Source organism: Hypanus sabinus, chromosome 8 (assembly GCF_030144855.1).
Source record: "Hypanus sabinus isolate sHypSab1 chromosome 8, sHypSab1.hap1, whole genome shotgun sequence".
In the NCBI taxonomy this organism is placed as follows: domain Eukaryota; kingdom Metazoa; phylum Chordata; class Chondrichthyes; order Myliobatiformes; family Dasyatidae; genus Hypanus; species Hypanus sabinus.
The window spans coordinates 108,787,578-108,801,274 of NC_082713.1; the positions used below are offsets into that span (position 1 = coordinate 108,787,578).

The window sequence follows — 13,697 nt, forward strand, 5'->3', positions numbered from 1 at the left end:
AATGTTGTTTTGCTGCTATCAGTCACCTCTCCCAGAGTCTTAGTGATTGGAATAACAACGATGTAGAAACAACATCATCATTTCTCCTAAGCCTTGCACTTTCTGAATTTGATTGTCTTCTCTTTCTTCATTGTTTCTTCAGACTGCATTTGCCCACCTATCTCAGACACCATCTTCATCACAGCAGCAGTTCTAAAAGGCCCATCATTTTAAGATGCTAACGCGAGGCCCATAAACCTGGCTCATTTTCAAACCTTGAAGTTTGAATTGTAGAAGTCAAAAATCTCTCATAAGAGGTATCATGTGTTGGCCACGTTGTACAGTAATTTTGTTAAATAATGGTGGTCTTGAATTATTAACATCTTCCCTCCTAATATAAATAGATCCAGAATTGAGACCCAGTTTGAAGATCACCTTTGACAATTGTATGGACTCATTGTTCAGGCTGAAAATCCTTTGATTGGAATGGATATGTCCACCATACATTGACTCTCGGAAAGGCTGTGGAGTAACTTGTTTTCAGTGGCAGAGTAATTTGTCCTTGGCTATGCATCAGCAGCTTGAGTAAAGTCAAGAACAGTATCCCAATACATACAAAAATTTGATGGAGTTTAGCAGGTCAAGCAGCATCTGTGGAGGGGAATAAACGGTCGATATTTCAGGCCAAGACCCTTTATTCGCACAAGAAAGGAAAGAAGAAGAACCTCTGGATTTCCAGTATCTGCAGAATTTGTTGTGTTTACCTATTACACATCAGTACAGGATATACAGAAAGACCAATCCACACAAGTACTCCAGATTTCCAGCATCTGCAGAATCTCTTGAATTCTTGAAAGACCAAGCTACCTTCCGTGGTTTAAAATGAATGTTGCATTGAAATGAATTTCAAGAAACATTTTGAAGGTGTGAAAGAGCTGAAGACAGATGGGCTTTTTTTAAAAAAAACACAAATTATTGAGCATGGGGTCAACGATGCTGAAGGGATGATGGCTAATGGATGAGTGAGACATCACATCTTGAAGCTGGAGGAAGTTACAGATCTCTGGAGGCATTTGAAACCAAGGTTTTAATTTTCATAGATTCAGAGCATAGGAACAAGCTGCCTTGATCATGCCAACAAAGATTTCCATTCAAGCTAGTCTCCTTTTGGCCCATATCCCTTTTAATCTTTCCTCTCTATGTGCCTGTCCAAGTGTCTTTTTAAATGCTGCTATTGTACTCACCTTAACAACTTCCTCTGGAGGCTTGTTCTATATACCAACCACCACTTACAGGAAGAAGGTGCCCCTCAGGTCCTTTATAAATCTTGCCCCAATCACCCTAAACATATGCTTGTCATTTCTTGATTCCCTGACACCAGAAAAAAGACTGTATTCACCCCCTGTCCCTCATGATTTTCTATATGTCTATAAGGTCATCCCTCAGTTCCCAACATACCAAGGAAAAAAGGTCCCAAGCTGCTTGACTTCTGTCCCATAATTTAGCCATTTTTATCCCAGTAACATCCTTGTACCAACTTCACCTGACACTCTTCACCTGTCCAGTGCCCTAATCAAGCAGGGCGCACCAAATGATTTCAACTACCATACAAGCAACACACACAAAATGCTGGAGGAACTCGTATTTCAAAGTTGCTCATTTCTGCTATTTTGCCTGTTAAATGCCTTGCCCTGTCCCTCTCCTTTGACTCCGAAATGCTGGTAATAATTTCTTGGCTTTTATCACTCATTTAAGTTTGGTAGAACGGGCATATGCATTCAATTTGACCCGAAAGCTAGATATTGTGCCTTTTGGGAAATCAAAAATTTTGTTGCTACTGAAGTCACAGCCCAGTTGTCAATAGAAATTTTCTAATCATAATTCATATTATAATTGATAGATATCGAGTACCAGAAAATAGATGTTGTAATAATACAAGTTTGAGTTACTTTACTCAATGCTTCTTTATGAAGAGAATCCCAAGGCCTGTGTCATTGTACCAAGTGGAAAATGGGCATTGAATTATCATTTTATTAACTTTTTTCTTGTGTGTGCTTCTTATTCTGCTTTCCAATTCTGTTTCTTGTGTTTTGATCCCTGCAGAACCCGCAGCAAGTAAATCAGATTCAGACTCTGAGGCAGTTAAATGAGCGACTACTGGCTGAGAATAGGGCTCTGACCAGAGTGGTCATCAAGCTTTCTGAATCCTATAGGCAGCTTCAGGCTGTGGATTTGTAGCATCTTTTCTTTTCTTCATTGCTACTGCCCTTCGTAGCCAGGCAGGTGTTAAACTTTGGTTAGCTTTCTAGTCCCACTTTCACTCTTGTTTTGGGCGAGAACTGCTTTTTTTTTGCTAAATTGCTTCATCTAAAACTGTGGAATGCAAATGTCTTGCTTTTTTTTGTTTCAGAGTTGGGCAGTTCTACGTGACTTGTACATATTTGTGCTGCTGCTAATGTGGTTTCCCCTTTGTCACTGTGCTCCAGTGTTCTGTTGTGAGAAATTTCTCCGGTGTTACAGGATATAAGTAGACGACGTGTGGTTGAACGGAGCCTGCAAACTTGCAAAGAATCAGTCTGGTGTTGCGTTAGCCAAAAGATGGTTGTTAACCACAGCCAATACAAACTGCATGGCTTTTTAACTGCACTTGGGATTGGTGTGAACACTTAAACTCTATGCTGCTTGGCTTTCCTGTCAGTTCACTTATAGCTAAGTGGTTCATGAACCTTCTTGTTACTCCTTTTTATGCACTGTTTATTTTTGTAGTTGATAGTAATTCTATGTCTTTGCACTGTACTATTGCTGTTGAACATATTTCACATCATAAATTAGTGATAATAAACCTGATTCTGATGGTACAGAAATACAATAAAACTCCTATAACGTGATCCACTTACATGGAACAGTACAGGCTCTTGGGGCCCATGATTTTGTGCTGACCTTCTAACCTACTCCTAAGATCAATCTAAAACATCCCTCCTACACAGCCCTCCATTTTTCTATCATCCTTATGCCCATCTGAGAGTTTCTTAAATGCACTAATATATCCGAGTCTACAACCATCCCTGGCAGGGTGTTTCTCGCACTCACCACTCTATGTAAAGAGTTTACCTCTGCCGCCACCCCCCCCCCCCCCCCCGCCTTATTCTTTCCTCCAATCACCTTAAAATTCTGTCCCTCTTGCATTAACCTTTTCCACTTGGTAACAAGTCTCTGGCTGGCCACTCAGTCAGTGAATCTCTATCAAGTCACCTCTCATCCTAATTGATGGAATTCAGTCGAGGGCACCATGATAGTGTAGTGGTTAGTGCGACACTATTACAGCTCAGGGCATCTCGAGTTTGGAGTTGTCCTCCAAACTGTCCTCTCTAAGAAGTTTGTACTTCCCTTGAGCACGTGGTTTTCCTCTAGGTGCTCCATGTTTCTCCCACAGCCCAAAGACGTGCCAGTTAATAGGTTAATTGGTCTTTGTAAATTGTCCTGTGATTAGGCAAGGGTTGATCGGGGTGGGTGGATAGAGTGGCTCATTGGCACACACACGTGTTACCATATTACACGTGTACACTTGTTTCCTTCAGTTGTTGTGCTTCTTTTAAACTTGGAAATGTTGTACAATAGTGAATGAAGAATGTATTAATGTGAGTAAAAGCCAATAATGGCAAAAGTATTCCATTTGTTATAAGGGTTGGCACAACATCAAAGGACCTGTACTGTTCTAAGTTCTACATTCTCTGTGCCTTGAATTTGCTCCTGGAGCACCAGAAGGATTAAAACGAACTCTAAGAAGGAAACTACATTTATATGTCATCTTTTTTTTCTAACAAACTAATGGCGAGGCCACGATCTGCAGTCCATAAGATGTGTGGAGGGAGAGAGTGAATTAACTGTTAGGGTTAATAATGTTTCATCAGATCCAGGAAAGCTTAAATGGTGAGGTGTGTTTTAATTGCAGAGTAAGTAGAAGGGTAGGGAGAGCAAATAATATTTATGAAAGAGAGGAATTCTCTGATCCAAATACTGGTGATGAGAGAAGCAATCAAGTTTTTCACCTGTATCTTACTGTACTTGTTTATGTGTCAACAGACTTGAGAACACAAATGGTTCTTCACATATTGAATATCCAGAGTGATACACACAAAATGCTGGAGGAACTCAGCAGGTTAGACAGCACCTCTAGAGGGGAATAAACAGTCGATATTTCAGGCTGAGACCCTTCATCAGGACCTGAGAGACTTGAGATGATGTGAAGGCTTGTTAATCCCAGTTGATGGCTAGAGGAGATGTGGTTATAAGGTGAATAACAAGAGTAGAAGGAGGAGGAGGGTGAACCAAAGTAAGATTGGAACTGTGCGATGGGATACTTTCTGGTTGTTGGATATTTTAATTGGAAACAATGCTGTATTAGTGAGAGTGTTAAAGGTTACAGGGAGAAGCAAGAGAAGGAGGTTGAGAGGGAAATATATCAGCCATGATTGAATGGTCGAGCGGATTCGATAGGCCAAATGGCCACTTTCTGTTCCTGTGTGTTATGGTCTTTTGGAAATTGTTTTCATAACTGAGGCACAAGTAAGACTGCTGGTGCTGAGCCTCCACCTTTGGCTGCGCAGGGCTGTTGATAACGGTCACCCTGACGGGACACAGGAATACAGAAGTTGGGATGTTAGGTTAAAGTTGTATAAGACATTAGTGAGGCTAAATTTGGAGTATTGTGTCCAGTTCTGGTCCCCGTCCTACAAGAAAGATATTAACCAGGTGGAAAGAGTGCAGAGAAAATTTACAAGAAAATTTATAAATTTACAAGGACTTGTACCTGAGTTATCAGGAAGGGTTGAATAGGTTGGGACCTTTCTCCCAGAGCATAGGAGAATGAGGGGAGGTTTGATAGAGGCATATAAAATTATGAGGACTATTGGTAGCAAGCAGACTTTTTCCACCGAGGTTGGGTGAAACTAGAAATAGAGATCATAGATTAAGATTAGAATTAGGTGAAATATTGAGGAATATAGGACAATAATATAACTTCTCACAATTGAACAAATACGCTGGCTTTTTGTTATGGATACCGTTGAATGATATCCCATTTTTCCCACATTATCAGAAGTGAGTGTAGCTGCTATTGTTAAGGAGAAGGTGCTTGGGAAGCTGCAAGGTCTGAAGTTAGATAAATTACCTGGACCAGGGTTCTGAAAGTGGTAGCTGAAAAGATTATGAAGGCATTAGTAATGAAATTTCATGAATCGCTAGATCCTGGAATGGTTCTGGAGGACTAGAAAATTGCAAATGTTTCTCCACTCTTTCAGAAGGGAAGGAACAGAAGAGAGAATATTATAGACCAGTTTGCCTGACTTCAGTGGTTGGGAAGATGTTGGAGTCCGTAACTAAGGATGAGGTTTCAGGGTAATTGGTACAAGATAAAATAGGCCGAAGCCAGGGGAAGTCTTACTTTACAAATCTTCTGAAATTCTTTGAGGAAATAACAAGCAAGATAGATGAAGGAGAATCAATGGATATTATTTACTTGGATTTTCAGAAACCCGTTGACAAGGTGTTGCACATGAGGCTGCTTAGCAAGATAGCCCATGATATTACAAGTATTAGCTACTAGTATTGTACTAGCTGGTGCAGATACTAGCATGGATAGAAGGTTGGTTGACTAGCTGGAGTCAAAGCGTAGGAATAAATGGGACCTTTTCTGGTTGGTTACAGGTGAAAGTGGTCTTCTGCAGGGCTCAAGTGAAACTGCTTCATTTCACGTCATGTCAATGATTTGGATGACGGAGTTAATTACTTTGTTGCCAATTTGCAGATGATATGAAGATAGGTGGAGGGGCAGGCAATGTTGAGGAAGCAGGGAGTCTGCAGAAGAACTTAAATTAGGAGAATGGGCAAAGAAGTGGCAGATGAAATATAGTGTAAGGATGTGTATGGTCATGAACTTTGGTTGAAGGAATAAAGGCATGGACTATTTTCTAAACAGGAAGAAAACGTGAAAATCAGAGGTACAAAGGGACTTGAGTCCTCATGCAGGTTACTTGCAGGTTGAGTCGGTGGTAAGGAAGGCAAATGCAATGATAGCATTCATTTTGAGAAGACTAAAATATAAGAGCAATGATATAATGCTGAGGCTTTATAAGGCATTAGTCAGACCACATTTGGAATATTGTGAGTAGTTTTGGGCCCATTATAAGAACAGAAGACATAAGAGCAGAATTAGGTCATTTGGCCCATCAGATCTGTTCTGACATTCATTCATGGCTGATCCTCCCCCCACTCCCCAGCATTCTCCCTGTAAGCTTTGATGCCGTGGCCAATCAAGAACCTATCAATCTCTGCCTTAAATACACTGAACGACCCACCTCCACAGTTGCCTTGGTAACAAATCCCACAAATTCACCACCCTCTGGCTAGAATTTCTCTGTATCTCTGTTTTAAATGGACCTCCCCTCTATCCTGAGGCTGTGCTCTTTTGTCCTAGATTCCCCCGCTGTGGAAACATCCTTTCCACACCTACTTTGTCTAGGCCTTTCAACATTCAAAATATTTCAATGAGATCTCCCCTGGTCTCCATGGCATTCCTCTGGGAGTCCCACCTAAGAAAAGATGTGTGGCATTGGAGAGGATGCAGAGGAGGTTCACGAGAAAGATTCCTGGAATATCTGAGGAGTGTTTGATGGCTCTGGGCCAAAACTCACTGGCGTTTAGAAGAATGAGGGTTTGGGATGGATGTAATTGAAACCTGTTGAATATTGAAAGGCCGAGATAGAGTGAATGTGAAGAGGATGCTTCCTATTGGGGGTGAGTCTCGGACCAGAGCTCAGAGATGAGGAATTTCTTTAGCCAGAGGGTAGTGAATCTGTGGAATTCATTGTCACAGATGGCTATGGAGACCCAAGTTATTGAGTATATTTAAAACAGGTTGATGGATTTTTGATTAGTCAGTGTGTCAAAGATTGAGGAGAATGTGTTTGAGAGGGATGATAAATCGGCCTTGATGGTATGGTGGAGCAGACTGGAAGGGCCAAGTGGCCCGGTTCTGTTCCAATATCTTGTGGTCTTGTAGGAGGACTTTCCAAGGTTGAACGGGCCAAGAATGAACACAAGAAGCACTAGGAGTTGGCTATCTAGTCTGTTGAGCCTGCTCCACCATTCAATGCAAGCATGGCTTATCAGGCCATGGTCTCAGCTCCATCTCATTACGCATTACTATTCATTCCCTTACAGTTTTAAAAATCTAAATGTGCCTTAAATATTCTTAATGAGGTCGCTTCCACTGCTTCCCTGAACAGAAAATTCCTCAGATTCACTACTCTTGTGAAAGAGTCGTTCTTCCTCATCTCCATCCTAAATCTACTCCTCACGAATCTCGCGGCTATGTACCCTGGTGCTAGTTGAAAATAAAAACAAGCATTTTAATTTATCTTGTTCATATTATTTATCTTGTGTTATCTATTACCCGAATCTCATTTGCTGACACTATTTCCACATCCTACTGTTGGATACTTTTCTAATTCCTTTCACAGTTTCTGCTCCCTGCTCTGAATCTCCCTCCACATTCCAGAGTCTGCGAGGCTTCTTCCTCTAATGTCCTTATTCTCCACCCCCAAGTCTGCGTTCATTCACTACAGCACCATCTCCACGGGGCAGTTGAATTAGCTACCAGTCATTTGCTGTGCACGGGCTTTACTTCAGTGTGCCAGGTCCCTGTATCCATAAATATGTGGAGCTTGATCCATTTGTGTATTTATTTCAGACTATGGTCACCTTGAAGATAAAGAACACTAGAGCACAGAACCAAGCAATCAGGTCCATCTAGTCCATGCCAAACTATTATTCTGCCCGGTGCCATCAACTTGCACCATGGACCATAGCCCTCTATAACCTTCCCATCACTTTACTTATCCAAGCTTGTATATCGAAATCAAATACACATCCACCACTTCACTTCAAATGACAGCTCGTTCCACACTTCACTTTTCACCCTTAACTCACAACCTCCAGTTCTAGTCTCACCCAACCTCAATGGAAAAAGCCTTCTTGCATTTACCTATCTATACCTCTCTTAATTCCGTATACTCTATCAAATCTCCTCTCATTCTTATAGTCCAGAGAACAAAATCCTTACCTATTCAACCTTTCCCTAAAACTGTGATCCTCGAGTACTGGCAACATTCTTGTAAATTTTCTTTGAACTCTTTCAGTCTTACTGATAACTTTCCTGGAGGTTGGTGACCAGAACTGCACACAATATAGCAAATTAGACCTCACCAATATCTTATACAAGTTCAACATAACATCCCAACTCCTGTACTCAGTACTTTGATATATGAAGGCCAATATGCCATACACTCTCAATATTTCATTATCTATCTGTGATACCACTTTCAAGGAATTATGGATCTGTAGTCCCAGATTCCTCTGTTCTACTGTACACCAGTATTATAATCACAAGCACAAGAAAATCTGCAAATACTGGAAATCCAAAGCCCCGCACACACGTGCATGTGCGCGCACAGACATGCACACGCACAGACACACACCTACCTGGAGGAACTCAGCAGGCCAGGCAGCATCTATGGAAATGAATAAACAGTCAATGTTTTGGGCCAAGACCCTTCATTGTTATGCTTCGAAGATTGTTGTAAAGAAATAGAATTTAAATGGCTGCTATTTCAACTGTAAGCTGGAGTAAAATATAAATATACAGGTGTGATAACTTGGTGAGAGAGCTCTGATTTTTACCTTGAGTTATGTATAGTGGACTTCTGCAATTAGATGTCAGAGTAAGTTTTAACAGCTGGAATGTTATACATAATCTCATCAGAGCTTTGGTTGTGATTTCATAGCTTGTGATGATAGTTCATTTTGATGCTTGAAAGACATTACTTGAAAGAGCTTGTGGTCCTCTGTATGCTGGATATAATAAGTTGTGTTCAAAGTAGGTATAGGAGTTTAATTTTAATAGGATTTTCTAGTTTCTCTTCATTTCCTTTGTGAACATTTTCATGGTGTGTTAATTGTATTTAAAGCTGATATTCACAGCAAGGCCGATGTTTATTACTGTTGCTAATTTCCCTTGTACATTGAACCGTTTCAGACATGAGTGTTGAAACCCCGTTGTTGGGTCTCCAGTCAAACGTAGCCCTGTCCAGTAAGAGCAGCAGATTCATCATGCAGAATCAGGTGGCTTTTTAAAGCAGTCTGGTACTTGATCAAATTAAAAGCAAAATTTCCAAACTTAATGGGTTAAAATACACTGGCAAATCCAGAAAATTGGCACAGTGCCATTGCAATGGAAAATTGTTTTTCCTCTAGTTTCCCAAAGCAATTCACAGCCAATAAAATGTAGTCATTGTTTTATGTAAAGTGTGGCAGGTAGTTTGCACTCAGCAAGGTCCTATTCACACCAACTTGGTAATCAGAACATGAGATGAGGAATTTTTCTGTACTAGGACACTTGAGGAAAGCTTCCCTGCTTTTGACCAATGTCAGGGGTTCTGTTTCATGTGGTGGGACAGTAGTGTAGTGGTTAGCATAATGCTTTACAGTGCCACTGACCTAGGTTCAATTTCTGCCTCTGGCTCTATGGAGATTGTATGCTCTCCCCATAACTTTGTGGGGTTCCTCCAGGTACTCCACTTTCCTCCCACATCCCAAAGACGTACAGGTTAGAGTTGGTAGGTTAATTGGTCAAATGGGTTTAATTGGGCAGCCCGGGCTTGCAGGGCTGGAAGGGCCTATTACTGTGCTGTATCTTAAAAAAATAAAAATAAAAATTATCCACCTGAATGGGAGGACAGGGCTGCAGTTTAACCTGCAGTCAAGAGTCACTTAATCTGACTTAAAAGACTGTTGGTATGACTTGTTTTAACACTGGTCTTCAAAAGACAAATCCTCTAAACATGCAGTAATCTTCTGCAAGCACAGATATGAAACACCTTCATAATCTGCACAGATTCCCATTGTCCTTTGTCCACATTTGCCATTAATGTTTGCAGATTGATGGTTGGAATGAGCTTCCCTGATTTATTCTTTTGTATCCACTACAGATGTTACCGGACTTGAAAGCAGACAACCAGCGACTGAAAGACGAAAATGGAGCTTTGATCAGAGTCATCAGCAAACTTTCCAAGTAAATGGGAATCTAATTGCTGTTGTTACCATTGTCCAAAAGCTCTGAACTCATGTTGTCAGCTGGGTGGATCAAAAGGAGCTGGAGAGCCCAACCCGAAGAAATTTCTTGTACAAGCCTGTTCAATGTCTATATATGGATATCTATATTTATATTTACATATAAATGTACGGCCATTTTAACAGAAACTGCTGAAGAAATGAAATGCCTGACACTCTTGTTTACAGAGGAAAGAGGAAGACGTTTGAAAGGCAGATGCGCCTCCGTAACTAAACCAGAAAGCCTTACTTGTACATAAAATGTCGTCAAACTGCTTGTATTGCAACAGACGGTTTAAAAAATCCAACATGATTTAACTGTGCCACAGAACTGTTGTTTTCCTCCTTTGCACGCTTAAGAGTGTTTAATATGTGCTTAACCACCCATGTGCCAGTTCAAGTTGGGACAGTATTCGCAGAACCATCTGTGTTGCAAATGATGCATCCAAGCCCTATAGCGGCAAGTAACGATTTGTCCCTCTGTATTGATCAGATAGATTTGGTGAAACATTTGCTTTCACTGTTTGTGCAATATGCATTTCTTTAAGATGCTTTAACAAGTCAGTTGAAGTAGATATATTTTACAAAAAGATTATCTTGGCCTTCTTCACAATTTTTAAGCCTAGCGTAAATTCTTGGATAATTTGTAGCCTTCATTTTCATTTTAGCAGGTACTGAGTGTGTGTATGTGTGCGTGTGTGTATATATACTGTTTTAAGTTTCAGCGCACCATGTATGCGTAACGACTACACAAAGCGGATTACTCCAAGGGGCATCGTTTTAATGAAAATGAGTTTTTTAAGGCTTAAAAAGTGGATATTCATGAAATGATTTATTGGAAAAGTGTGATGTCCTGAAGGGTAAACGGTACATTTGATGTAGGATTTCAATCTTCACAGATGTAAAAACGTGCATCAAAAAATCCATGAGAGATTTCTCACTCTGTGATACGCATACTGTAAGTCACACCAGAGCTAAAAGCTCTTGCCAAAGTAATATCACACAAGAAAACAATTATTTGTTTGGAGAAGTACATTATGGTGTTCACAAACTTTTCAGTTATGTATCTGGGATGGCTGACAGCAAGAGATACTGATTGTTGGAAACCCATCGTGACAAAGTCCAGAAATCAGAATGCACTTCCTACTTTTTGGTGGCCTTTTAAAGTGAATTCTCTGACCATTCGACCAATATTGTACATCACCCCTCGTTTATTCTGACTATATATTTAAACATCTATGTGATTTCATATGGCACATTACATGTCAAAAAAAACCACTGAAGATTTCAAACTTGCTGAGTGATTGTACATTGTAAAACTTGCGGTAACTATTGTATTATCATTAAATATATTGTATTAAATGTGAATTTATACCCCTTCATAAAAACACCAGGATTCTTGTGTTGCATTGATTATTGTGGTCTGGTACGCTGGGCATTTTGGTGTAATGTTGGTGTGGTATCGGACTCTTACTACCAATCTCAGGAGCTGGATTTTATAAAGGTACAAAGAAAACTAGGCTTTCCCGTTCAAGCAGTAAGAGCCAAGTGTTTGGTTGAGATTATTTACCATTGGTATGTGATGTTTTTCTCTGTTGTTTGGCAAAGACAGAGGTTAGTGGCAGCAGAGGATTTAAATGCTGGTTCAGCAACAGGTTCTGAGTGTGTGACTGGCTGATCAAGTGGCACAGTGTGATCCTAAATTCAGGCGCATGTCCAAAAATATAATAGGCATTTCTGCAAAATTTCAGTGTTTTATATTCAGGTTATTTATTCTTTATATTGGAATCCATGATTTGACCTGTGTGCTGTGTGAGTTTTATTTGTAGTTATTGAGCAGACAGTGCATATGCATGGAGTTGACTGCAAAAGCTACCAACATTTTTGAAAAATGTATTTTCACATATACTAATAAAAATTAAAATGTTAACATAGTGCTATTTATTTGATTGTGAACTGAATAATGAGATGTGTTAGCTTGGCTTTCAAATTGCTGCGATAGCATTCATGGGTGCTTCACTGATCTGGAGAGTGATGTTCAGATTCATGTTGCAGAGCATGGAATTAAGGTAACTGAGAAAACAATGTGGTTGTGTTTGTACAAGTCTTTCTATGGTAACTGTGGGATCCCCTACCAGCTGTCCCAAAATGCAACCCTTAGAACTCGATCCCATACTGATCTGTTAGTTTTTTCAGTTGGTCTCTGCTTGAATTTCCATGAACTTACCTGCAGATCAAGGATCAACTTCATTTGCCATATATATTTACATGCATAGTGGATTCCAGGTTAATTGGGCCATCAGTTAATCAGGATGCTGTTTATTTGGAACAACTCTTAAACAGACAAAAACTAAATAGAATATAGCCAGGATTTCCTTTGTTTATATGGAACACTATGCCACTTATTTGAGACAAGAGACTGTTGCCGAACAGTCTCTAACTAGTGTCAGTTGCGTGTACTTGCATAGTTGTTAGACATGACACTGTGTGTAGAGCAGTTTCTAAATAGCGTCAGTTGCACGTGTTTGTATTCAAAAAGTAGTCATTTTTGTCACTGATATTTGGTGATAAATAAGTGGTAAGACAATTCAGAACAGTTTTACTCACTGTGGTTTCAAGCATTCACGCTTGGAGATGCCAGAAATAGTTGGGAGTGAAAATAAAATTATTTCATTACTTCAAGTTAGAAATTATGAAGAATTTGAAGGTATCGGCAATTATCTTGAATGAAGGGTTGTATGAAGGCAGTCCATTTTCTGCATTAGGTGTCTGTACTGATTTTGTTCATTTACAGTCAATCAAAAGAACAGGGCATAAATTCCTCTGACGACGATAGTTTGGCTTTTTTTCTATTCCTTTTAACTAGTTCCATGAAACTTCAGCTAATTGGCACCACTACTTAATTGGGCCAAAATGTAGAAATGTGTTCCAGTTATCTGGAATCCACTGTATTAGGAATTTGCTATGGGGTGTTGGCACAACATGGATTAAGCAACATTCAATAATTATTTAAAAAGCAAAGAATTATGTAAAAAAAAAGGTTAAATTACAGATATAGAAAAAATGTTCATAAATACTAACAGGTTTTCATAAAACATCAAAAGTGGATTAAAGTGTTTACAGTGAGTTGACAGGGGTAATAGATAAAGGGGGATGGAGGAGCTACTAGAATGATTGATCAGATTAAGGAGATGGTGTGGTAATAGCCCTATAGAGCTTTCCAGAAGGGAACTTTTGGAAAAGACAGTTTGCTGGGTGGGTAGTGTCCATCATGAATTTTCCTACCAGCTTCTTTGTCCTGGACACGTACAATTCCTGTAGTGATGGTGGTCTGCATTCAATGACTTTTTCTGCAGACCTAACAGTTCGCTGTAGTTTTCATATATTGTGAGAGGATGCTGCCTCAAACCAGACAGTAATAGGCAATTTTCTATGACAGTGTAAAATTGCACCCATATCTGGTAGGGAAGATGGAATTTTACCAACTGCCACAAAAAGTACATTCATTGCATGATCTGGTCCAGGTTGTTATTCCAACCTGCATCAATGTG

General features: G+C 39.9%; 1 protein-coding gene across 4 annotated transcripts in view; it reads left to right on the plus strand.

Moving 5' to 3' along the window:
• The window catches only part of ppp1r12a (protein phosphatase 1, regulatory subunit 12A), a 238,941-nt gene extending 225,933 nt beyond the window's left edge, over positions 1–13,008 (plus strand). For 3 of the 4 annotated variants that reach the window (XM_059977565.1, XM_059977566.1, XM_059977567.1), the window contains one exon: positions 10,026–13,008. In XM_059977565.1, coding sequence (XP_059833548.1) covers positions 10,026–10,112 — 87 coding nt within the window. In that variant the 3' untranslated portion in view covers positions 10,113–13,008. Of the gene's footprint in view, positions 1–2,082; positions 2,273–10,025 lie in introns of those variants that run through there. The other variant, XM_059977568.1, reaches the window with a different exon arrangement.
• Positions 13,009–13,697: the final 689 nt, after the last annotated feature.